General features: G+C 42.9%; 1 protein-coding gene across 7 annotated transcripts in view; it reads left to right on the top strand.

The window, feature by feature from the left end:
• Positions 1-26,751, top strand: part of GABRA6 (gamma-aminobutyric acid type A receptor subunit alpha6) — a 61,163-nt gene that overhangs the window by 5,305 nt on the left and 29,107 nt on the right. For 6 of the 7 annotated variants that reach the window (XM_077327207.1, XM_077327205.1, XM_077327201.1 and 3 more), the window contains 3 exons: positions 2,847-2,990; positions 5,440-5,592; positions 7,499-7,761. In XM_077327207.1, the coding sequence (XP_077183322.1) occupies positions 2,847-2,990; positions 5,440-5,592; positions 7,499-7,761 (560 nt within the window). Of the gene's footprint in view, positions 1-2,846; positions 2,991-5,439; positions 5,593-7,498; positions 7,762-20,388; positions 25,137-26,751 lie in introns of those variants that run through there. The other variant, XM_077327208.1, reaches the window with a different exon arrangement.

The raw sequence follows: 26,751 nt of genomic DNA, 5'->3' as shown, positions 1-26,751 counted from the left end.
CTATTCCAGTTGCTCATGTCCTTTCGCTCCTGTTTTTAGCTAGAGCAATACATTGCATGCTCACTTTAGGGAGAGAATAAAATATTTCTGATACTCTTGTTTTTTAAAAATCAAATGCAGCATAAGGATGAAAAGCTTATTGCAATCCAAGCTACAATCAGTGCTGTGCATTTACATGGTATTCACTGACATATTGGGCAAATCACTTGGTGAGAGCCAGCTATTCTTGGGAACAATACCTGCCTGATTTGGCAGACTTTACTCTTGGATAGATATTTGCTCAATGTGGAGGAAGGGAGTGAACATCTCCTCCTTCTGTTCTCCTTTACTCAGCCAAACCAGTAGCCTGGAAGTGTTCTATACCCCCCCCCCCCAAAAAAAAAAGTAGTGAGGTGACAGAAGCCTGGCAAGCTATCCTCCCATTGCTGTTATTAAACCCGGTAACTAGTGCTTGATTCTGGTTTGATTTTAGGATCCTCATTTTCAGATTGAATGCTCTGCCCCCCGGCCTTTGCTTCAAAGGACATCTCCCCAACTTTGGTTCTCAGAGCTATTCTAGACACACATTGAGGGATTCCCAGAATATTATATAGGAATCTCAATAGTAGTCTATCCATGTTGCCTGTTACTGCTGTGATCCAAATCCTAGCAGCATATAGCATCTTCCCAGAGACTTTAGCATTAAATAATTTAGCTGCTGCAGGAACAGGGGAGGAGCTGTGGCTCAATGGAGCGTCTGCTTTGCATATACCAGGTCCCAGGTTCAGTCCCTGGCATCTCCAAAAAGGACTAGGCAATAGGTGATGTGAAAGAGCTCGCTCTTCCTGGTATCCTGGAGAGCTGGGGAGATAGTACTGATTTCAGCGGACCAAGGGCCATGTTCAGCATAAGGCAGCTTCATGTGTTCAAGAGTGCAAATAAATTGGCCACTGGAGAAGTAATAAAATATTGAGATGGTCTTCCCAGTACTCGTAGCAGCTCTTACAACAGAGTTGCATTTTCAAAGAAAGACTTGTTTGAAAAATAACTCCTAGGTATTGGAAATATTCCACTTGCTCCATTGCTTGACTTGCTACTGAATACTTGTTTTTTTACTGAAAAGAACCTTTGGCTTTGTAACATTCATTCATATACTTCTTGTAAATTTGTTACTGTTTATATTGTTGGTATTCTGTAAAGGCCTATGGCCATATACAAATAAATACACTAATACTAGTAACATTAATACTTGTTGGAACAATTCTCCAAAAAGGAACTTATTAGCTTACCTAGACCAACCACAGATCTTTACAGACACCTAAACTTCAGTATGCAGAATCTATTGCTGGAGGAATTTAAAATGTTTGAAATATTGTCCTTCACTTTAGCCAGTAGAATAGCTGATAGTATTTATTATTGATTTAATACATTAATACCTTACCTTTCTTTCCATTCAGGACCCAAAGTGGGTCTCTCTTCCTCCACATTATCATCACAATTTTCTGGGGTAGGTTAGGCTGAATGTAACCGGACCATGGTCCTCCAGTAAGCGTCCATTGCACAAGTGGGGATTTGAACTTAGGAATTCTAGATACTGACAGTCTTAACCATTAGATCACACTGACTCTTCAGTGGTGCCCACTTTCCCCTTGAGACAAGCTTGCAGCACATTAATACATGGTATAAATTAGAGGTGTGCATTTAGATCTATCCAATCAAAAAATATACCCAAAATATACCTTATTGGAATTTTACAGGTATATTTCCTGAGTCCTTAGGAAAGGGTGGACTAAAAATAAACAAATGTATTGGATTTTTCGAGGAGAAAAAATTCCTTCTGGAGACAGCATGCAAAATGGCAGAACTTCCCCTGGCTCAGCTGGGGCTCTTTTGGGCAGTGTGGTTTAAATCTGACTGCCCAAAATAGCCCACAAAGCTGCTGATCCTGTGGAGAGAACTCTCCCCCATGTCTCAGCGGGCTCTCACTTGGGCAATCAGTCCAGTTTAAACCAGGCTGCCTAAAAGAGCCTGCAGAGCAGCTGAACTGGTGGGAGAAGTTTCCTTGTGGTACAGCTGAGGCTCTCAGGCAGTTCAAAATGCCCAAGAGAGCTCCAGATAAGCCCATGGGAAGAGCTCTCCCCACAAGATCAGCTGTTTTGTGAGCACTTTTGGGCAGTCCAGTTTAAAGAGGCTGCCCAAGAGAGACTGTTTCTGGTGTTTTGTGCAGTTTGTCACTGCTTTTTATCTCTGTATGTTTTGGTTCAGGTCTATTGGAGTTGAAAAAAATTTGGATTTACAAAAAAAATACTAGTATTGGGATTTGGGTTTTTGGCGGAATCCTGAATTTTTGCGGGGTCCAATAGTCCTGAACCAAAAAATACCAAGAAGAAAATTGCACCCCCTTATTATAAATCATAATATAGAAGAAGGGGACGACAGAGAATGAGGTGGCTGGACGGACTCACTGAAGCAGTCAGTGCAAACAAATGGACTCTGAGGAATGTTAGAGGACAGGAAGGCCTGGAGAACCATTGTCCATAGGGTCGCGATGAGTCAGACACAACTTCACAACTAACAACAACAATTATAAATCATAGTGATTTGAAATGTTCATATACTTCAGTTCTAATATGGTGCTCCAGAAACCCAAGTCCCATTCTGAAGCTTTGCAAATTTACCTGGTGGCTATTACAGCTGAATCAATTGGTGGGACAACATGTTTGTAAGAGCACTGTAGGGAGCAGGGATCATACCATGCTGCATATTCATGGAACACCTACCAACAAGTATAGATTTTGAAGCTTATTTTAGTGCCAAAAGTAAAATGTAACAAATACTTCCAATTCCTCCCTCTCTTCCTAACTTAGATGCTTATCCTAAAACTGAGATGATTTACACCTGGAAAAAAGGACCCCTTCATTCAGTGGAAGTACCACAAGAGTCTTCTAGTCTTCTCCAGTATGATCTTATAGGACAAACAGTTTCTAGTGAAACAATTAAATCCAATACAGGTAAGATAATAACTGCATGGGGAGTAGTATTATTTGTTTAATCAATCAATCAGTTAAACATTTATACACTGCCTTTACAGTAATAGTTAACAAGCATTTCCAGCTAAAACCAGAATAACATACTCCAGGCACCCCAAACTCAAGAAAATGGATGTTGAAACAATTGACTTCTGGATTTCTTAAAGGTAAAGGTATCCCCTGTGCAAGCACCGAGTCATGTCTGACCCTTGGGGTGACGCCCTCCAGCGTTTTCATGGCAGACTCAATACGGGGTGGTTTGCCAGTGCCTTCCCCAGTCATGACCGTTTACCCCCCAGCAAGCTGGGTACTCATTTTACCGACCTCGGAAGGATGGAAGGCTGAGTCAACCTTGAGCCAGCTGCTGGGATTGAACTCCCAGCCTCATGGGCATAGCTTACAGATGGCTGCCTTACCACTCTGCGCCACAAGAGGCTCTGGATTTCTTACCTTGTGTTAAATGTACCTCACAAGTTTAAAAGTGTTGCATAAGTTCTGACTTCCTCTTGGAAACTGATTTGCAACATGTTGCTTTCCACACACAAGTACGCACACAGCCAACTGACCTGTGACATATCCAGGAGCTAAATAAGCCACTTGCCCCACTTGGTAGCCTAATGGAAAACATTAAGAAGGCTTTATGAAGAATTCTCAGCACTCTCACCAGTCGAAAGGAAGCACAAGTTGCTCCAGCAGCTGCACTGGCTCCCAGTTGAATTCTGAATCAAGTTTATGGTATTAGTACATACCCCTAAGACCATTTGCAGTCTGGGTCCTGCATATCAAGGAGAGTATCTTTCTAGCTATGCCCCCAAAGAGCACAGTGCTCTATTAATACTAACCAGTTGGTAGTCCCTAGCCCCAACCTGATGGATTGAATTTCTGGTACAGATCTCGGCCTTGCCAGAGCTGGCAGAGTTCTGCAAGGTCTGCAAGATGGAGCTCTTCCACCAGGCTTTTGGTTGGGGCCAATGATACAATTGACATCTACTGTAGGATGTCCCAGACCGCAGTCTAGTTCCAGGAGAACTGGCAGAAAAAACTGGGTTGTGGATGCTGACAATCTGGATTGTTGTTCAATTCATTTTAATTTAAAGCCAGCTTGGTATAGTGGTTAAGAGTGTAAACTTCTAATCTAGCGAGCTCGGTTTGATTCCCTGCTTCCCCACATGCAGCCAGCTGGATGATCCTGGGCTTGTCACAGCACTGATAAAGCTGTTCTGACTGAGAAGTAATATCAGGGCTCTCTCAGCCTCACCCACCTCACAGGGTGTCTGTTGTGGGGAGAGGAAAGGGAAGGCGATTGTAAGCTGCTTTGAGACTTCTTCAGGTAGAGAAAAGTGGCATATAAGAACCAACTGTTTAAACTATTTAAATGTGTAAATGAAAATGATATACACTGCCCTGAGCTGGCTTCTAGAAGGGCAGTATATAAAATAAACACATTGATTAAAAATCCTATACTTTGTCAGAGTTATTAGATGTGTTTGAACTCCTTTCCCCCCTATTTTTTATTATTGTTCCCATTATTTTTAATGGTAGATGACTTTCCCCCCTGATTCCGTTGATATTCTCAGGAACTATATCCCTTATCTGAGAGGTCCCTCTTCCTAAAATCCAGGCACATGGGGAAAAGAAACTTAGCTCTATAGGAGATTATGCAATTCTCACTTCCACAGGCAGGTGTGACTTTCCATGTGATGGTTTTTAATTTTTTCCCCAGCTACTCAAGTAAGGCTGGCAAGTGTCTATTTTTGAACAAAAATAGAGCATTCTGAGAAACTCTCCTCCACCTTACCTCATTGGTTTCTAGCTCAGCATACTTTGGGTAATGGAGCAACAAATGTTTCAGGCTCCAGACTAAAGCAGGATGGGGTTTAGGGTTTCATTGCCCTTGCCTCATTCTCTCTTTTATTTCAAAGTAGATCTCCTCCTTTCTGTTCTTTAACATAATGCATGGGATATTGTCTGAGATTTCCACCTGCTGGAGCTAATAGCAGCTTAGTGGAAGGATGATGAGAAAAGTTCCACTTCTTTTATACAAAATGAGAGAGAGAGAGAGAGAGAGATCTCAGCTCATTTCTCATTGCATGTCTCTGCCTTTTCCAGTCTGGCCCTGCTTTACACTGGGGTAGTGGAAGCATGTGTTTCTTTTCCCACTCTCAATTGGCTCATCCATAGGCAACTAGCCTGAGAATGTAAGCCACACAATTACCCTTGCCTCTGCAGCAGGCGGTGGAACAGTGTAGCATGACCTGCCTCTATTTCTAGTCCCAACACAGGTTGTAGCTGCCTGACTCCTGGGACTATAAGCAGGTTGCAGGGTGCAGCTTTTCCAGACTTAGAAATGAGAAAATATTAGAATGTTTTAAACAAACAGGTCTTCTAATACATCAACCAAGTTAACTCTAATATTCTTGTCTTCTGACAGGTGAATATGTAACAATGACTGTTTATTTCCACTTACAAAGGAAGATGGGCTACTTCATGATACAGATATATACCCCTTGCATCATGACAGTTATCCTTTCACAGGTGTCTTTCTGGATCAATAAGGAGTCTGTTCCAGCAAGAACTGTTTTTGGTATGCCATGTTAAAGTTTTGGCCCCATACTATATCACATTGTTTTATTTATTCATTTATCCCTCTTGCCTGTATGTTTGCTTTATGTGAATATTCATTTTAAGTACTCTGTTACCATCATGCATTAGGGCTGCAATCTTGTCTTATGTTGTGCTTCAGATCAACAAAGAAACTGTTTCACCAAGAATTGTGGCTCCTTCCACTCAGGGGCACAAAAATGCACCCCTTCATGGTTGCAGCAGAGCTGGTCAAGGCATAATGTCCATGTACCTCTCTTCCTCAGCCACACACTAGTGCTTCCCCACCCCCATCTGTTCCCCCCTTTTTAAATTACAACCGGAACAAAAGCACAGACACAACCTCAGTGGGACACCCCCTCACACACTTTCCCTATGGAGCTGCAATGAAACATTATGCTGTGTCTTGGCATGGAAAGGAAATAAATGTCCTTTAAATGCTGAAAGAGTAGAGACAAACAAGGAACTTAGCTCCACCATTTTGAAAGTTGAGTTTAGCTCTACCCCCCCTTCCCTCTGATGGCTGTAGGGGAGATTGTCTCTACCTTCAGCTGTCCTACAATCCCTTTACCTCAGAGAAAAATGAGATCTGTATTTTATCAAGATTAAAGGAAGAGAACCAGGGGCCAGATGATGCGTTCCTTTGTTGTGAGGACTTCCTTCCTTATCCTATCCTGCTGTTCTCTCTGAAGGTATCCAAAGTGGCTTGCAATAGTAACAACACAATTATAGCACAAATTGACCAAACAACATTATGTTTACTAGAAATAATGTCCACTATTGGGCAACACTTGCATCTCAGCAAGAGTCCAATCCTATCCATAATTATTCAGAAGTTAGTCCTATTCAAAACTGAGAGCCAGTTTGCTTTAGTGGTTAGGAATGTGGACTTCTAATCTGGCATGCCGGGTTTGATTCTGCGCTCCCCCACATGCAGCCAGCTGGGTGACCTTGGGCTCGCCACGGCACTGATAAAACTGTTCTGACCGAGCAGTGATATCAGGGCTCTCTCAGCCTCACCTCCCTCACAGGGTGTCTGTTGTGGGGAGAGGAATGGGAAGGCGACTGTAAACTGCTTTGAGCCTCCTTTGGGTAGAGAAAAGCGGCATATAAGAATCAGCTCTTCTTCTTCAGTGGGCCTTAACTTCCAAATAAGAGGATGGTAGTCAATGTGATACATTTTTAAATTCAGAACATGGCACACAAAAGAAAATATGATCCTTGCTTACATCCCGATCCTTTACATGTTCTTGGAAGTAAGGCCAAGCGAATTCAGTGGACTTCACTCCCAAATCATTGTGTACAAAACTTCAGCCTTAGACTATACAACATTGACTTAAGTAAGGAATAATCAGTAAATATCCCAAAATGGACAAGAAGAGCATACCCTGGAGGGGAGGGAGATATATACAGAGCACTATTTAATATGAAATCCCTTCATGCCATCCATTCATTCAGTCACACTTCTTTTAATTAGTATTTTTAACTTTGATCCCTCTGGTAGCTTTTCAGTACACCAAATGAATAACTGAACAAATAAACAAGGTCATAATTGAGGAAGATGCATAGTATCAGGCCATTTCCGCACAGGGATTTTCCCCTACATAAACAACAGAAAAACCTTGGTGGCAGCAGCTGAGTTGCATCTCAGCTGAGTTTCTCTCCCTCTTCATGCAGATACTATAAAGTTTTTGGGATGGCCAGAGGCACAAGCCAAAGGTCTCTTGGAAAGAACTAACCCAGGACAGAAAACATGGCTAGGGCCAAGCTGTAGGGCAACTATTGATTGGAAGGATATGTGGGAGTTACGCTCACGTAGTGCTTACTTGTATGCCTAAAAAGGATATGAACAAAGCCACTGACCCCTTCTCTTTCACTGCTTCTTTCAGGGATCACTACAGTCCTAACCATGACCACACTGAGTATCAGTGCCCGGCACTCTTTACCGAAGGTGTCTTATGCTACTGCCATGGATTGGTTCATCGCCGTGTGCTTTGCCTTTGTCTTTTCTGCACTTATCGAGTTTGCGGCTGTCAACTACTTCACCAACCTTCAGACTCAGAGAGCAATGAGGAAGGCAGCCAGGGCAGCGGTACTAGCAGCCGCCCTCTCTGCAGCAGCTACTGTACCGGCGGACGATGAGAGAGTCTCGGTAATTGCTCATATTTCTGATAATAAGCATTGTATAGGAAGAGACAGCCAAAGTAGTGAATGCCAAACAACTGAACAATGTTAAAGTGATCTTAGTCTGGAAATGGTTACATAAGCAAGGCACTTTGATTCAGGAGTCAAGTAAGTTGTGGCTGGGTCTGCAAAAAATGAGAGCCCAGGCATCTCTAATATGGCTGGTTAAAACCTTGCTCCGTGCCCATTTTATTACAGCATTATTTTTCAGCCTTTTAGATTGGCGTGGAAAAAAAACACTGTAAGAATAGTGTGTTTCACAGACATATTCTCGAATATCTGCATAACAGAAGGCTGTTGAAAGGAACAAGAGTGCATTGGCTAGCTGTTCTTGGATCAGTGCTCGCTGGCATTCTATAAGTGGGTCATTGGGGAAAGGAGGAAATTAGACTTTACATAAACTTGGCATCATCACATACGCTTGGCTGTGCTGCTGGCAGCTCAGAAAAAGACAGGAACTGAACTCTCATGACCAAAGCACAACTGAAGAATGGTTTAGCAGCAGGACAGTGGAGGATCCCGCAGTACCTTCGGTTTGCTTTCAAACATCTACTGGTTAGAAACTTACTATTCCAACACATTTTGTTACTTATTTCCACCAAGAGTACCCTTCTGTTCCATCACTTCCCTTTACTGTAAGGTTTCTGCATTTCCATATCTCCCTATTCTACATAACTGTTAACCATTGTGCATGATGAAGAGGGAAGGATCCTCTAATCTCTTCTGGATCAGGGCAGCATTTTAAAAAGGGCCTATAAGGACATTGAGAGAACAATGCAAAGGTAGAACAATGTTCAGGCCCCAGTCCTAGAAAACATATGGCCATTCTTCCTGCTTTTCTTTGACTCCTTATATACTGCACATGTATTCTTTCTGTTTATTTTTATTTATTTGTTTATCCTGATTATATGCCACCATTCCCAGAACCAGCTGGCTCATAGTGGCTCACAACAATAAACCAATCCTAAAAAGCCCCTCCCACCCTCCCTACTGTCCCACCCCCCCAAACCCCTATATTAGCCTACAGAATTACCCAATGAGCCCAGGAGATGTAATAGGCAGGTAGCAGCCCCAGATAGCAGGCATGGGGATGTTAGCAGTGCCAAGGGAGTGTTAGAGGAGAGGCCAGTTCTTCTTCAACGAAACACCTAGCAGAAGAGCTCCATCGTTCAAGCCCTGCAGAACTGTAAAAATTCTGTCAGGGCTCTCAGCTTTCCTGGGAGCTTATTTCCCCAGGCAGGGGCCAGGACCGAAAAGGCCTGGCTGTGGTTGAGGTCAGGCAAATCTCATGAGGGTCAGGGAACTCCAGTCTGTTCACGCCCACAGAGCTCAAGGCCCTGCAGTGGGCATAGGGACTCAAATGGTCTCTCAAATACATTTTGGTCTTGAAGGTCAAAACCAGAACCTTGAACTTGATCCAGTATACAACTGGCAGCCAATGCATTGGCTGGACAAGGGCCCTCCATGTTGTACCTGTGAGGATCCTAACAGCTGCATTTTGTATCAGATGGAGTTTCCAGGTCAAAGGCAAAGGAAGGCCAGCATAAAGCAAATTTTAGAAGTCTAGTCTGGAGATGACTGTCATTTGGATCACTGTGGCAAGGTGTTCTTGGGACAGGTAGGGCATTATTATCCGAGCTTGGTGAAGATGAGAAAATGCCAGCTGGGTTACCTTTGTGACCTGGGCCACCATAGACAGAGTCACTCCCAGATTCCTGGCTTAATGCAAGATCTCTAATTGCACTCCGTCCAGGATTGGCAAGCATGCTTCTGACTCTGTCCTTCAAACCACAGGACCTCCATCTTGGAGGGATTGACTTTCAACCAGCTTTTCTTGAGCCAAACTGTCACTACTTCCAAACAACTGGCAAATCTTTCTGGGGGGAAGTTGGGGTGGTTTTCCATCAAAAGATAGAGCTGGGTGTTATCAGCGTACTAATGACAGCCCAGTCCAGAACTCCAGACCAGTTTGGCCAGAGGACTCATACAGTTATTTAACAAGGTGAGGGAGAGTATTGCCCCCTGTGGTAAGGGTGTGATTGCTCTTCCTCCACTGCAACCCTCTGTGTCCAGTTCCAGAGAAAGGAGACCAGCCATCAAAGGGCTGTCCCCCAAATTCCATTCCCAGTGCATCAAAAACTCGTGATCAACAATGTCAAATGCTGCTGGCAGATGTAGCAGCATGAGAAGAGCCAACCCGTCTCGATCCAACTGATGCCGGAGATCATCTATCAGGATGACCATCTCTACCCCATGCCCAGGTTGGAAGCAAGACTTGGAAGGGTCAAGAACTGAAACCTCCTATTCTCTGGTCCCCCAATTTGAGGAGGCAAGAAGGGCAGGGATCAAGGGGGCATGTGGTTGTCCTCACTGAGTTTAGCAGCTTGTCCACTTGGGTTAAAGAAAGCTGGCTGAATCCCCCCAAGGTGGCCATGAGTAGAAGGTTGCGGCAGAACACCAAGACTTTATCCGTGAACTAGCTTGCCAATGATTCACAACTAAGATCCAGTTGACTAACATTTTAGTGCCCTCTCTTGAGGGCACTAAGTGATGGAATGTTCCTAAATAACTAAACAGGGTGTGAGCTCATGGACACGATAGAGGCTGCATAAAACTCCCATTTAGCAGCATTCACTGCCATCTTATAAGCATGCAATAAGATGTTCTCTTGGCTTCATCATGAGATTTCCTCTACATTCTCTCTAGCCATCTCACTTGTCTCTCTTGTGAAGCTCCACAGAATACCAAGGAGCTAGCTTGAGGCAAGGGTGGAAAGAAGGTCCGGGAGCGATGACGTCAGTAATGATAAAAAGATGTGTGTGTGTCATGTTCCATGACCAGTGCCTCAAGATGGATGAGTACAAGCCCAGAAGATCTAGAGATCCAAGCGTTTATTGTAAATCCATATAATAGCTAGACGAGTATACACGAGCAGAGGAGAGTTATGTTAAAAACAAAGGGGTACAGTTATTACATTTGTTTTTAGACCTTTGTAGACTCCACCTAAGAACAGGTGAATTGACCAAGGAACATGTCAGGGTTATGTCAGGAATAAGGTTGAGCAAACAGCCTTTACCACATTTATGCAGATGAGTATGGCCAGAGCCTTCTGGCAACAAAGCATTCTCAAACTTTGTAAAACAATGGTCCATAAGATGTAGCAGACCCTGAGAACCATGGCAGAGACTTTCCTGGCATTCCTAGGATTAATACAGGACTATAGCAAAGGGTTTCCAAACATAATTAAAAGGTTAACAACCTAAACATGATGACAGGAGTACAAGCAATAGGCCCTTACCTAAAGGCCGTGAGGAATGAAAGACATTTCAGAATTTTAGCTACAGTGTCAAGTCCAGATCTCCAGGGGAAAACTGGAGACTCCAAGAGCTATCCAATTCAAGCCTGAAAAGCTTTCTTTATTTAGAGGCTAACAGACAAGCAGGCAATCTTGCCTTGGGGCAAGATTTACAACTAGCAGGCAGTTCTTTCAAGAAGTCAACTTATACATCAAACAGGTTTCATTTCAAAGGCCACATTCCAACAGATGGTTTAAAACAAGAGAGTTCCCAGCTGGTGGGACTCAGGAAAATAAGGATAACGGTTTAAGCAAATAACAGATTCAGATGGGAACTTCTCTAGGGAAATTCAGTTAAACTTAAAGACAGAACTCTATTGACCATATAGCTCCAGGAGAGAGCTGGAGAAATTGGCATAGGCATGACATTCCATGACAGTGTGCCATTCTGCCACCAAATCCACCAATGACTCGCTGGAAGGCATCAGGTCCCACAGAGAATTCAGGAATCCCTCCAGATCCACAAGTCTCTCAGGGCAGGCTAAAATACAACCTTCGCCCAAACAGGGAGGGGAGGGGATTTGGACCTGGGTCTTTAGGGCATAGTGGTCTGACCATGGGACAGGGTTAGCTGCTATCAGATCCACCTCTACCCCCATGCTGAAGATCAAATTGAGGGTGTGGCCAGCATGATGGGTTGGACCAAAAACAAATTGCGAGAACCTCAGTGTTTCCATGGTCAACATCAGGTTTGAACCATGTCCTGGAGATGGCCAATCAGCATGGACATAGAAGTCCCACAAGACCAGAAGCTTAGGGAACCGCAACATCCAGGCAGTCAATGCCTCCAGCAAGATTGATAGAGCAGCAGGTGGTGGGTTGGGTGGACAATACACAAACCAGATGGCTAAGTTCTCAACTGTGTCCCATCCTAGGTCGACACACTCCACCCCCATGATCGACGGCACCGGGAGAGCCCTGTAGGTGAAATTGTCCCACACCAATATTGCTGCACACCCCCTCCCCCCAAAGCCCGAGACTGATGAAGGACCAATAACCTAGATGAACCTCATGCTCTGTGAAATACTCATGCAGGACTGAGGTCTTATTCTTAATTGACTTGAAATTGCATAGCATCAGTGTTGACGCCACCCTAGCATTCTCTCCAGTATATCTCGGGATGGGATGGAGATTAGAAGGGTTGCAAGCATTCCCATATCTCCCAGTCCTTCTATTGTCTAATCTCCTACCATTATATCTCCCTTGGCCCACTATTGTTTACACACTGAACATCTGGCATTTACCAAGACCTATGTTGCAGTCACAGTTGTAAAATTTTCTAAGTCTTTTCAAAAGGTAGCTGAACATAAAGCAGAAACTTTCATCAAAATGATCAAGAGGTCGACTCACTTTCTTAGGAGCAAAACTTGAAATATTTGAGACTCACTAGTTTTGAAAAAGAAAACAGGTGATGCGACAGAAATCTATACAATTAAGTGTGTTGTAGAGAAAGTGGACAGGGGAAACATTTTATCCCACCGTAATGCTAAGATAGATTGGTAACTAATAGACTTGAGACAAAGCAAAGCCATGTATATACCACGAGAATGCTAAAGAAGCTGAAATAGCAGGGAGCAGATGGAATGTGTAGAACAAACCAGAAAGCAGCTGGGCAATACACCACACATTGTGTGGCATTTTCTTGATGGGCAGAGATGTTTGCTGCAGTGTTTTTACAGATAAATATGTCTGGAGTTATCTCAAAATCTTAGAGGCACAAATAATCATTCCAATTTTTAAGAACCAGTCAGTCAAGCACCTGTGTGGGTAAATTATATTCCTCATACCCACTGGAAATCTTAATTGATAGGCTTGAAAAGGCTGACATTTCAGGCCAGGAACGGAAAGGGCTCAGGAAGGGCAGATCAGCTCCCAATCACTGTTTTGTGTTATACCATCTAATAGAAAAAAAAACATTTACTGTCAAAATGGTTCTTTTTAAGCAGGGCTTATCAATTTGTAAGGGGTATTTGACATTATTCCTAGGAAAATTTACTTCAATTGACAGAGGTCTGCTGCAGCTAACACAGTGAAGTCATGCAGACCTTACAGCTCAGGTCCACTGTGGCTATGGCAGTGAGCTGACTGAATCATTTAGCATTGATAATGGGGTTATGCCTCTTGACTCCATCCCTATTTAATCTGTATATGAATGATCTTTCAACCTATTTGAATGAGTCTTGTCACCCACCTTGCTTGACCAATTGTAATATACCAATTTTGCTTTATGCTAATGATAGTGTCCTATTATTTCAGACAACAGTTGGTCTTCAGAGATCCTGAAAATCCTTCTTGGAATGTTGTATTAGCAAAAACTTGAGAGTACATTAATAGGAATCTAAAGCAGTTGCTTTGTTTTTTAGAAAGGAACCTTATAGTATACTGCTGGACATTTAATGGTAAATAAATGCAACTAGATGCCTCATGACCTCTTGAGAGCCTCTTCTGGCGCAGGGTGGTAAGGCAGCCAACATGCTGTCTAAAGCTTTGACCATGAGGCTGGGAGTTCTATCCCAGCAGCCGGCTCAAAATTGACTCAGCCTTCCATCCTTTCGTGGTCGGTAAAATGAGTACCCAGCTTGCTGGGGGGTAAAATGGTAATGACTGGGGAAGGCACTGGCAAACCACCCCGTATTGAGTCTGCCATGAACACGCTAGAGGGCGTCACTCCAAGGGTCAGACATGACGGTGCTTGCACAGGGGATAACTTTACCTTTACCTTTACCTTTTAAATGCAACTAGAGGAATTTGATATTCAAGAGATGATGATGGTTACAGACTTAAATAGATTTTAAAATATACACTTTAAATGTATATTTTATATTTATTTATTTAAATGTGGTGTAGGTGACATTCCCAGCAGCCAGCTGGGCTGGCAGGTGGCCGGAGCAGCGGGCTGGTTAGGGTGCCACAGGACTACTCTCCTCTGCAGCCAGGGAGTGTTTGACTGCGAGGCTGCGAGTGTACCTCATGGCCGGCCCAGCTTTGCTGGGCACGCCTGGATTGGTCTGTACAGCTGGAAGTGGTGTCTGGACACGCGGATGTGTCCTGGACACCGCTCCTCCCATAGCTGCTCTGCCAAAATCTTAGAGCCACTAATGGTTAAAGATTGGTATGGATTTGGGTCTATCCTAGCAGAAAATATATCCACCACCCCCCATACCCTATCAGTATGTTTCTGGTATATTTTTGCTTCCTGAATGTATCTGGGGTTTCTAGGGAAACAAAACAAAATCATGGATATATTTTGAAATTACAGGTAGATCCAAAAACAGCAGAAAGGCAGGATCAGATAGCTCTGGGATCTGTTGTTTTGGGGGGAATCCCAATTTTCTGTGGGTTCAGTAGACCCAAAACAAATAATAATGGAGGGGATTGAACACCCCTAATCATAGAGCTTTTATTGGATGAAAGAAAAGGAGAGAGATCTGTCAGTTGCTATTAATCATGATAGCAATGGGAGCAGGCAAATAGCATCATGCGTGGCTTGCAGGTGTTCTTGGAATCACCTGAGCAGTCACTGCTGAAATCAGGATGCCAGACAGTATGAACCTTTGGTTGGATCCAATAGAGTTCTTAAAACAAAAGCTGCAACTTCTATTTTCCATCTGAGATGGGGCTGCTCTTCTCTTTAGAACTACAAGAATAATAGCTCCAGGGCATTGCTCCTGGCATTTCAATGTTGCAGTGATGAGAAAAGCTGCTCTTAATGAAGGTTTCAGTGCTCTTAGCCTGAACTTGTACAGAATAGAGCAACCTTGGCTGTACTCACACGTGTGAAGCCTGTGCCTTGCATTTAATTGGGACATATTTTACATGCCATAAATACTGACAAAAATGCAGGTAGCTTTCTCTTTTGTACTGTTTGTTATATCTACTTCCCCATCTCAACTCAATATTTCCAGCCAGTACAAAGGCATTACTTCCCTTGTTTTTGTTATGCCTACTCTCAGCATGGTCATCTTGTTGCAGGTCAAGGAAGATCCATTCTTGTGGATTCCTAGATTGTCTCACGATCATGTTGACTTCCATCTGATCTCACATAAAGTTGCCGGATCTATTGGTCTGGGTGGGGGTCTCCCACTTTTCAGACACAGATTGCCCCCTAACCCCCCCCCCCACACACACACAAATCACCAAACCCAGAAGAACATCTCAGATGTGATGACATTACCCAGAAGTGATATCGGCACATCAAGGTCATGGAGGGATGACACTGGTTTGTGGGCAAAACTCTGTTATATATGACTATCATAGAATTTTGCCCCAAAATCAGAGAGTTGCCCCGATATCTCCGACATGCTAGTGTTACTTCTGGGTGGCATCAGCACATTGGGGGTCTCCCGGAAAGTAGCTATTTTCTCTAGGCAAATTAAACTCTATTGCCTTGGAGAACATTTATAATTCTGGGAAATCCCCGGACCCCCGCCCCCCCCTGGAAGCCAGCCACTAATTATAGGTTTTCACTCTACATGTTCTTTAAGGACCTTACCTCTTTAAAGAGATGGAAACGGAAAGCATGAGTAATGTGTCTGTTTTACCACATGCTGAACTCAGTTTGGTCTAATCAACTTAATTAGGATTGTTATCTTTTGCAGGGCTCCGGGTTCTGTTTTAGCAGTGACATGTTACACAGGTTGAAAATCAATAGGTGTGTTTTTCGGCATTATTTCCACGGCTTGTAAAGCTGTGTCCCTTGAACTTTATGGACGTATAGCCACAGCTTTGTGGCCTGTTCAGGTTTATGGCATTTAGGTTCAGGCTTGTGTTGACTACAGATGAAAAATTTCCAGAAACTGCAACCAGAGAGGAAAAAAATGTCCCCTCGCATGGGTGGTGAGGAAGGGGAGGATGGGGCTATGTACAATACTTCTGTACAAGAAATGTATCATCTGTAATTTAGACCATATATAAAATTGTACTACTTGGTTTATTTATGGAATTAAAAGTAAAAATGTCTCGATTTTCCATAAGAAAAATTGCAAGGGTACATTTAATCTATGCTACCATAGCATGTGTCTTTAATTTTTGTTTGAGAGGTAAGAAAAAGTAAAAGACGAAAGCAGAAAATTTTGTAACTACCCTTTAATTCCTTAGGAATAGCACTATCAGATAAATCCCAGATAAAACCGGCCCAAAAATGAAAGTAGCCAAAGAGGCTTTAAGGGCTGTAGAGACTGCTTCAAAAATTTTTTTGAAGTGCCTGCTCAGTCTGCCTATCACAAGAATCCTTTTGTCTTAAACAAAAGAAAGTGGATTACTATTGGGACGTAAACTCTGTTTTAGAGCCCAATAAATAGAACTACCAGTATGTTTAGATATTAAGTTAAATTTTATAACAATAATATGTTATCATTAAACATTATAGCATATTATTTGTTACCAGAATAATTTACATTTAACTTCATTGGAAAAATTGAGAAAATCCCAGACTTTTTCATGCTGAACAATTCAAAGGAGGAAATGTCTCGAAGGACAAGGTTTGTCTAACTCAAAAGGAGAAAATAATTCATGTTTGGTTTTTTTTTAATACTACTGCAAATTTCCCATTCTGCTATATATTTTGATTGTAAAAAAACACCGCATTTTACTCATTCTGAAATAGAAAATATTTCATAAATGTTTCTTTTCAGTTGACTCAAATCTTCTATTGGAAAGGAGGCCTAAGAATTTTTCCCTTTTCCCTGCAGCCCCTCACATCTCTATTTATGGAAGGGAGGGGGCTCTTTAATATCAGTTACTCATTTTTGTCTTTAATAACTGGTGACAATTTGGGATGTGAAGCTTTCCTTATCATTGCATCTGTAAAGCACTGTTCAGTGCTTGCCTGACATGCAGTTGTTATAAGAACTGGATCCAGGCTTTTAACCTTATTAACTACCACATCCCATTTTAATAATGGGTGTGATTATGGGTGGGAGTCTTGAGTTTGACAGTCTGCTTATGAATGCTATGAGGATCCTCTTACACATTCATGATCATGAGTTCAAAATTATCGAAGGGCCAAGTTTTTCCAGGCTAATAGACACAGAGTAAAAAGATTTGATGTTGAGTGATTCTAATGTATATATCCTCTCCTAGAGCATGAACTCAGGAGCACTGAGTGCAAACTAGTTATGCTTTGAATCCATTTTACTTGTAACCTCTTTCATGCATGGTGGAAGAACATATCACTGTAGAATTTAACTTCGTAAAAAAAACAGAATCTGATTTTTATTCACAATAAATACACTCCATTCCAGTAACATGTTCCCTACCCTTTCCATGTTATCACAATAGTAGCATAACTGGGGACATTCCACACAGAAAAGAAAACCTTACGCCAGCACAATGGCGTAATGCTAAAGAAAACCGTGCCTCCTAGAATTCCACACCTGCTGGCTCCTCTGCTGCCATTTCGTGATTCCTGGCATTTTGCACGGCTGTTTGAAATGGTGAAAGAGGGAAACGTGCTATACACGATCCTCTCTTCCCCCTGTCAATCAAAACAGGCAGCCAATCATCTTTCTCCCTCTTTTAAAGGAACTGCGAGTTAATTTTTAAAAATAAAAATGACTTCTGCATTTAAACGCATATGCATCTATTCGTAAAAGGAGCCCTATGCATCTATTCATAGATGCATAGGGCTCCTTTTATTGCAAGCTCTCTCGCAATCTGGAGCCTTGAAGCTTTGTTAAAAAGTTGGAGGGGGGCATTTGGTTTTTTGTTTTTTTTGTGTGTGGGGAAGAGGCATGCTTTATGGGCAAACTGGTGGGAAAACGTTTATTTTGTGCTCTGCCTGGGCGATTGTATGTCTATTTATTGCTCCAGGAAGTGTTATTTAAAAAAAAAAAATAGAAAGCCCCGCTCCAGGTTATGAGAGAGGGAGGTGGGCTCAAGGATGGGCACTGGAGCTAGAAATCTCGCTACTTCAACCACTTTGTTAACATACGTGTCTTTTGCGAGTGTCTTGATGGCTGCTCTCATTCTGCTAATGCTACATGGCAGGGGTAATCCAGTTTTGTGGATTCCCCTGCAAGCGCTTTAAAATGGAGGATGTAGCAGCCAGTTTGCGGATGTAACACTGGATGTTTTCGACATCATGCAAAATCGGGTGCAGAGTGGCCCATGGTTTTTTCCTCCTCCATGTTATCACAACAGTCATGTGAAGTAGGTTAGACTGAGAGAAAGTAACTCACACAAAGTCACTCAGCTGATCTTATGCCTGAGTCTGAGTCTCTTAGGTTCTAATATGAAATTCTAATTATGATGCTACATTGGTCCTCATTGGGGCATCTAATGTATCTTATGTTTACCAGAGGCAAAATTCTGAGGTAGTAGAACTCTGAATGCCAGTGCTAGGAGTCAACATCAGAGGAAGGCCTTGGCATCTTTGCCGTGTTGTTAGAAATCAGGTTCAGAACATAGGTCACTGCACAAAGAGCCAAGATACAAGGCCTAGTCCAAGAGGCGTGGTCAGGTCCAGAACAGAGATCAAAGCATGTGGAGGCAAGAAGCTAGGCTGGTCTTGGGAGTCACAGCAGGAAGCTGGTATGAATATTATTGCCAGCAAGGGACTGGTGGGAACTGCTTGGTATTTATGGAACTGTAGCAACCCTTCCCCAACCAAGTATTTCTTGTTGAAAGGAGCTATCAGCTTCCCCAGCTATGGTCACTTATAGCTGGTTTTTCCTGTGCTTTTGTTTTACTCTTCTTCCGATGCCATAGCAGTGGGTGGATGATATCTTACTCCCCAGGGTTGAGTTGTTATTCTGGGGAAAATATTGGCTCTGGCTGTAAATTGTGGAGGGTATCTGTGCTTGTGGATGGCACTGGCTGCAAACCTTGGGGAGGGACAACCCAGGTATTTCCCCAGTCAAAGATTCAAGGCATTCATCACTTGCTTCTGATTTGTCTTCAAACTCCCTGTTTGAACAAAAGTGGTCAAACCATTCAGACAGAACTAGATGGATCACTAGTTTGATCCAGAAGGACCTTATATTCTTACTAGGGGACAAGGCCATTGCATGCAGGAATACAACGGGTGCTAGATTGGGTTAGGGTGGTGTGGGGTGAAGGAATTCTGCAGACAGCCTCTCTCTCCCCCCAGGATCTGGAAAGGCTACAGACAGCTGTTATGGAACTCACTGGCAGGGACAGCTCTCATGCAGCAGGGATCTGCAGCCTCCAAGCCTCATAGGGAAGTGGAAGGAGGAGAAGGTGGTCGGGTGGGGACCGGAAGGCTGCTGGACAGACAGGCAAGCCGGCTGGAGAAGGAGGCACTCGGGGGCAGGACAGCTGGCCTGAGTGGGTGTTAAACCATGAGACACGATCCTCCTCCAAGCCCTTACCAGAAATATATTATGTGGAACAGATGGCTAGCTATGTGCATAGCAATAGGCTAAGGATGAGATATATTTCTCCCTGCCTAGGTAAGATCATGCCAGAATAACGGTCTGCCTTCATGGAAACACAGAGTATGGTGATTTTAAAATATTAGCATGGAATGAGACAAGAACATGAATAGTGGCAAGACTGCAAGATAGGAGGAATCAATAGATTTGGAATGAGGTAGCCACTACAATATATATCCTATTCCCTGCCTGAGTTTCTCCCACTTTCTCAGCACTCCTGCTGTCAGCCCTCTTTCCTGGAACTAGTAAATATATGACTAAACAACACTTTCTGTTTTAGTAAAACCTACGCAGATTGATCATCTAACACATGGCAGGCCTCTTGCATTTCAGCAACTATAAACACAATAAAGAGGGAGATGTGGACTGTTCCCTTCATTCTTCAGGTTCTCACTGGTGGTTGCCATCTTTTTGATGGAAGTGGTTCTGTGGCTTTACCAGCTGCCAAAGGCCACAAATGGATGAAGCTTTCTCTATCTCTGCATATTCATCCTGTTACCTGTGTGTTCAAGGCTTTACCTGGATGCCTGTCTGTTAGGCAGCTGTTGAAACCATTGAGCCTCTGTCCTTAAAAGAAAAGAGAAAGCTGCCAGTGTCTGGCAACTAGGTTATAGATGGGATGTTGGGGGGGGGGGGGACACAATACCAGCTGCACAGTCATGTTACTTCCAGTTTTAAAAAGGAAGTGACATAAGTCATCTTAGAAAACCATACAGTTTCAAGTGATTCCTAGAGCTATCTTATATTATTTCTATTTTTGTGGAAAGTGATAGAGGTTTTTTTTTTTTAAGGGTGGGGTAATGTATATATGTTGTAGCTGATCTTTGTACCTTTGTCTTTCTTGCAGCCGGAGTGATCTGTCAGTTGCTCCATACTCTGGGCCAGTTTGTGCTTTCATCAGATAAATAAACAGCAACACTTTCTCTGGACTGTCTCGTTAGATTGCAGATGAATGGTAACATGAACTCCGTATGAAAAGCTTTCTCCTCTATACATCGATAAATAAATAAATAAATTTATATTTATATACTACCCTCCCCTGAGGCTCAGGGGATAAATTGCATAGCAGGGAGAAAAATAGCACTCTATTTTTCTCTATGTGTTCTGTATGCAGGGACATTTTCTTCCCATGGGGGAGTAGTCAAACACAACTTTACCCATCTTCAATCTGAAGACATACATTCTAGAGAAAGTTTTATTTCTTTTTGTCAGCTATACAAACTGTTCCCGACAATTTGTCTAATGTGGGTATGCCACCTGAGGCTCCTCTGAGCACTGTTCCTCAATATTGCACCTGGCCCATGCTTCAGGAAAGCAGGCAAGGCCCTTTCCAAAGTGGGTCTTGTATTGACAGGTTACTCCCACTTTGAAACAGCCATTGCCAGAAGAAACAGAGAAGCCATGGGGCTTCCTGAGGTGCAGGACTCATGCCTAAGTTAGAAATTAATGTGGGTTTTTGGGGGGGTTGATGAGAGTTGTGAACGTGAGCACCACTGGTTTAAGTAGTCCTTGGCAATGGCCACCGATCAGATTAAATCAGCATCTCTGTGCATTGGAAAAACCCAGTGCAAACTGGGTACACAGGTGCTTGGCATGACACAAACAATGAAGTGATCAGCTGGCTTTTGATCATTAAGTCTGACAGACAAGCACATTCGTGGTGAAATTTACAGAATCCTGAGCTTAGATTAATGTGGTCAAAAAGTTGAACATTCAAAGATGGTAGAATGTACTATGCATGAAGCACTAGCCCTCCAGTAAAGACATCCAAGGAGCAGGAAAAATGGTTGTCTGAGGCCTTGGCAAGCCAGTTCCAACACTGTTACAACTGGCAGTGATGTGACTGTAAGCATGAGGTAGCTCCTTAATCTTTTTTTCTCTTCAGCCTAACATTTTAGAGAAACTTTTAAGAATGGGTGCACATATAATAAACTTATTAATGTTCAGAAAATGCAATATGACTTTTTAAAAATGTCATGACATTTGAGAAGGGCTCAGTAGGTATGACTGAAATACCATTTGATTTGTTTGTATCATATTGCTTATTAAGTACGGAGTATAACAAATTAAGGTTACAACAGTAGCATGATCTGGCGGCAATGAATAGGTAAATTTCAGGATGGCCATTCCAGTGACTAAGGCTGAAGCTGCTGAATGTTCATTTGGGAGTAAGCCCACTGAACTCAATGCGATATAAACATACACAGGGTTGGCCGGTGCATGTAATTCGTTGCACCACCAGCCTCGCAGTCCTAAACTGATAAGATTGCTGTGTGATCAATGAAGTCTATGCAAACAGGCCAAAGGGCCAAATCAGCCAAAGATTTAAATAAGTATCTCAAAATGGAAGATTTATACTCAAAAATATTTTCCGGTCTGAGGAATTGTTTAAACTTCCAATTTGTGACATAGTACTAGTTTGAATTTCATGCTCCGAGAGGTGAAGAGCACCTTATGTGCCCCACTGCATGTTTAAAGGGTGTATATAATGAGGAGAGTCATGGCTCAGTGGTAGAGGATCTGCTCTGCATGCAGATCAGGCATTGGGTGATGCAAAAGAATAGAAGAGAATACTGATCTCAAGAGACCAATGGTCTTGCTCAGTAGAAGGCAGTTTCATGTGTCTTCATGACAGGAAAGAATCTCTTATATCTGGAACTTTAAACGTGTGGTCTAGTTTTCATATTGGGTGTGCTTTTTATGTGATTATCTGAATTTTTGCTTTTGTGAGGCAGGGAGGAACAGTGTTACTTCAGCGTCCACATGAATAATGTGGCTATAAGTCCCCCCATCTATGTAAGTGCTATGATCTAAAACATATGTAATCTGTAAACCGTGGGTTCCGTGGTATACATAAAACAGTAAGGGGGGTTGGGGTGGGCCGAGTCCGGGATCGAAATCCCGGATTGGCCCCTTGCCTCCCCGACTGACAAGCGGAGGGGCCAATTAGGAGGTGTTAGTTCGGGGCCAAGGGGCTGTGTGCGCCTTCCGATTGGTCCCTTGGCCCTGCCCGGACGACAGAGGGGCCAATCGAAGGGCCGCGCCAAAGCAGGGAAGTCGCCGCAGGGCGGGGGGGTGGGGTGGGAAAGGCTTTGGCGCAGCCCTTGGCCTGCTCTGAGAGTCCAGTAATCTCAGATTCAAACAGTTTCAAATCATGTGGATAATGCATGTTGAAGGACCACACTTTTGGGGGGCTGTCAATTTGCCTTATAAAATAACGTTTTGAATGTTACATCGTTTAATGACAGCAACAACGATAGCACTGGGGGCTATAGTGTTTCAAAATCATTTACCATCTTCATGATACTGATTATGTTTTAAGTATTAACAATTATGACACCCAACGGAATAGAAATGTGCAGAAAGTAGCATTGTAGTCTGCAGCATCTCAAACCCTGAGCCTCATGGAGCACAATCTAGGAATCTAATGATATTATAGGTTGGGGTTAATGATGTCAGATAACAGGACTGAGCAATGTCACACTTAATACCAATATTAATGGAAGGACTTGTACACACCACTAAGAATGTGGTATTTCTGAATGTGTGTAGTTATGATTTTGTCGCTGTTAGTACACATTTAGACTATTTAGTACACATAAAAAAGTAAAAATAATTGAAAACTGAGTCAGCTCTGGTAGCTCATTCCATCAAGTCGGGGCCAGGACCGAAAAAGCCCTGGTCTGGATTGAGACCAGGCATGCTTCTCTGGGGCCAGGGACTGCAAGCAGATTCTCACCCGGGTAGGGAGGATCCAGGCCAGGATAACGCTTCACCACAGCCCTGTCAGCACCCAGGGCACAAAAGGAAACGCGGATATATCCACATTCCATTGCCCCAGAGCAAATGAAGGCCTGAGTTCAGCCAGGCCTTGGATGGGCCTGCCCTGGCCACGACATCATCTGGAACTGGGAATTTGCCCTGCCCCAAAATGAGTAGTAAGGCAGAGCAAATTCCTGGTGAGGTGAGGAAAAGTTCTGAGTGTGTCATGGAGCCAGATTCCTCTTCTCCCAAAGAAGTGAGTCATGACTGGTGCTATTCTGGCAAAAAAGTGACAAGAATAGCTCTAAGCATCAGCAGAAATTCTGTGGTAAACCTCTAGCATTTCTGGCAATTCCTACAGCTACCCTAGAAGTGTCAAAGGATAGCTCTAGGAGCCACTGGAAATTTTATGGTAAAACCATAGAATTTTCCAGGAATCCCCATATTTGACAAACCATAAAGTTTCCAATGATTCTGAACTACCCTGTGTCACTTCTGGTAAGAATGTTTGTTGTTCCTTTTTAAAGTTCTTCTACTGGTACTCAGATCTACAGTGGGTAGTGGAATAAGGAGGTGGGATATCCCCTACCTCAACTGGGGCTTGGCGGTGCTAATTGAGAAGTTTCAGTTGGTGCAAAGTGCATTGGTGGTGATGTCAATGAGTACTGTATGGAGACCACAGCTTATCAATAATAAAAAAGCTACACTGGTTGCCTGTTTAATTCCAAACAGAATTCAAAATGCTCATAGTGATATACAAAGTCCTAAATTATTTGTAACCAAAGAAGTTAAAGACCTACTTGCTTCCACATGAGTCTTTTGGAAATTGTATTTATTCATTCATTAATTCATTTCATTGATAGCCCGCCACTTCCACACAGTGGCTTGTGGCGGGTAACAATCCAGATAAAATCCCCTTACGATCCTTGAAAATAACCAATTTACCCATCCATGGTCACAACAGTATCCAGTCCACAGGCTTTGGACTGGCGCCTCAGGGCCTACAGGGATCCTGATGACCTGGCTTCATGGAGGGGCCAAGATCTAACTTGCCTTGGCCTCAACCAAGGACCTGGTGGATAAGCTCTGTTTTACAGACCCTGCAGAACTGTGAAAGCTCTGTTAGGGCCCCCAGATCTCCCGGGAGCTAATTCCACCAAGTCGGGGCCAGGACCACAAAGACCCTGGACAAAGCCAGGTGAATCTCCCTCATAGGAGAATCATTGAGTTGGAAGGGATCAACAGGATCATCTAGTTCAACCCCCTGCAGAATGCAGAAAATTCATAACTACCTGCCCACTCACAGTGGCCCCAATTCCATGCACAGATGAAGCCCCATCACCACCACCAGAGTCACTGGCCAGTCTGGTCTGGAAGAAATTTGCCTCCTAATCTCACAGTGGCAATTGGCATTTCCTTGGACATGCAAGAAGGGGCCACAAGAGCCAAGCACTGACACAGTCCCTTCTGCCCACCGACTCACAATCTGGCTAAGTTCACAGAATTAGTGCTTCTCTGGAGACCTGTACTTGCATCTATATTCAGTGATAACTTGGAAAATCACCTGAGACAAGAACTTTTCTATGATAGTATTTTGTCTGGGGTTCTTTCTCCACAATTGTTTACTTTGTCCAGTTTTCTTAGTTTTTGGCTTCTGAACAAACTTTTTTTCTTTAGTATGGTTGTGTATTGTGTGCTGCTTTGAATTATTAATCTTTTAAACTTGTTTGGTATATTAATACTGCCTTGTCAATAACTATTTTATTGTCTTTTCTGTGGATTTTATCAGGAAACTGCCTTAAAAACCATTAAACTAACTGGTGGCATATCATTTAAAAATAATTTCAATAATAATAAATATTGTTGTTCATCTTTAGATATATATGCTCTATAAAGTTCACAGTATTTCTGTATCTGAAAAAAACCTTGCCCTAACAACAATTTCATTATACCAGTGAGAGGATATTTTACTCAATAGAAAGTCATTACTTCTTTACATTTTACATCTAGGCTTCAAGGAAATGCTGAATTTATACAAAACGTATTTTTAGTATATATATAATATTTCATGCTTGGCATTTGCATGGCATTGTGCAGAGACATTTCTAGTTAGAAACTTATTTAAGTCTGAGTTATGGGTTGTGGCCGTAGCAGAACACATTAAAATAGATTATAGAACAACAACTGTGACTGTAAAATATGAAGAAATATCATTATCCTTCTTAGAACAGCTACACAAATTTTCCAGTTATACTGGGAGTCCCAGGCAACCCAAACTACAGTTAAATACTGAATTTGTTTTAAATTGACATCATAAGAAATAACAAAATGGGCTCCAGGAGGCTGAGTGAGTGAGAGATTGAAATGAACATGACATTAAATAACTAAAACAAGGAAAGCAAGCCAAGTGAGTGATGCATAGGCGTAGATGGTTCACATTTTAAATGTTGTTTTCTCAAAACTGTGGTAGCACAGGAAGACAATGCATCTCTTTAAAAGAGTTCAGAAAAACTGTTTTACCTATCAAAATCCTATATATCCAAGCCATGTTCTCTATCTACTAGTGTTACTTAAATCAGCATTATAAGATGCAATTGCAGGACTTGCTTTCTCTCGTGTACAGTGCAGTCCTAAGCAGAATTACACCCTTTAAAGTCCACTCCAAGTTATTGAGTTTATACCTGCTTAGGATTGCACTGCAGAGTGGACAAGGGCTAGAAGAATAAGTGAATATGGCCTGTCCTTTAATACATTAGGACTCAATCTGAGGAAGCGGGAAGAGTCAGAGTCTAAATTTATTAAAGGACAGGCCATATTCACTTATTTTTCTAACTCTTGTCTATTCCACAGTTCGATCCTGAGAAAAGAAGGGAAGATCTCCGTGATGGCCATTCAGTTGGTGGATTGATCCTTTCAAACATTAGAACTTTTGTCTCAATCTGTCAAAATACAGAAGCTTTAGCAATCCTACTATCTTAAATGTGCTTATCCCCACCCCCAAAAAAGTCATCCAGTGAAACTGATTGGCAAATGGTGGCTTTGAGCAATGGCCCTCCAAAAGGGAAGAGGGGCAGGGGGGGGAGCTCCTGCAAAAGGACATCTACGTACATGGCACCAGCACTGGGGACATTAGCGGGGGGAGCAGTGAAGGGAAGGCCCCAGGGCAGGAGAGAAAGAGACCACCACGGCCCCCATTGATGTTTCTACCGTTTCTACCCTTATTGGATGAGGGGAGCAAGCCAGAGGGTGGCAGGGTTGGCAGGAATGGCTGCCTCAGCTGGGGAGGATATGGCCGCAGCTTCCTCTAGCCAGGAGCATCCCCATCAGCCACAGGTGGTACAAGGAGCAGCAGCTGAGTGGCCCACACAGTTAGCAGGCCAATGCCATTACCCCTCTCATGGAAGCTTTAGGGGGGGAGACAGGTTACATTGCATGGTCAGCCACTTAT

The sequence above is a fragment of the Paroedura picta genome, chromosome 3 (assembly GCF_049243985.1).
Source record: "Paroedura picta isolate Pp20150507F chromosome 3, Ppicta_v3.0, whole genome shotgun sequence".
NCBI lineage: Eukaryota > Metazoa > Chordata > Lepidosauria > Squamata > Gekkonidae > Paroedura > Paroedura picta.
The sequence above is the reverse complement of the archived record's forward strand: the minus strand, read 5'-3'. Positions and strand labels throughout refer to the sequence as shown.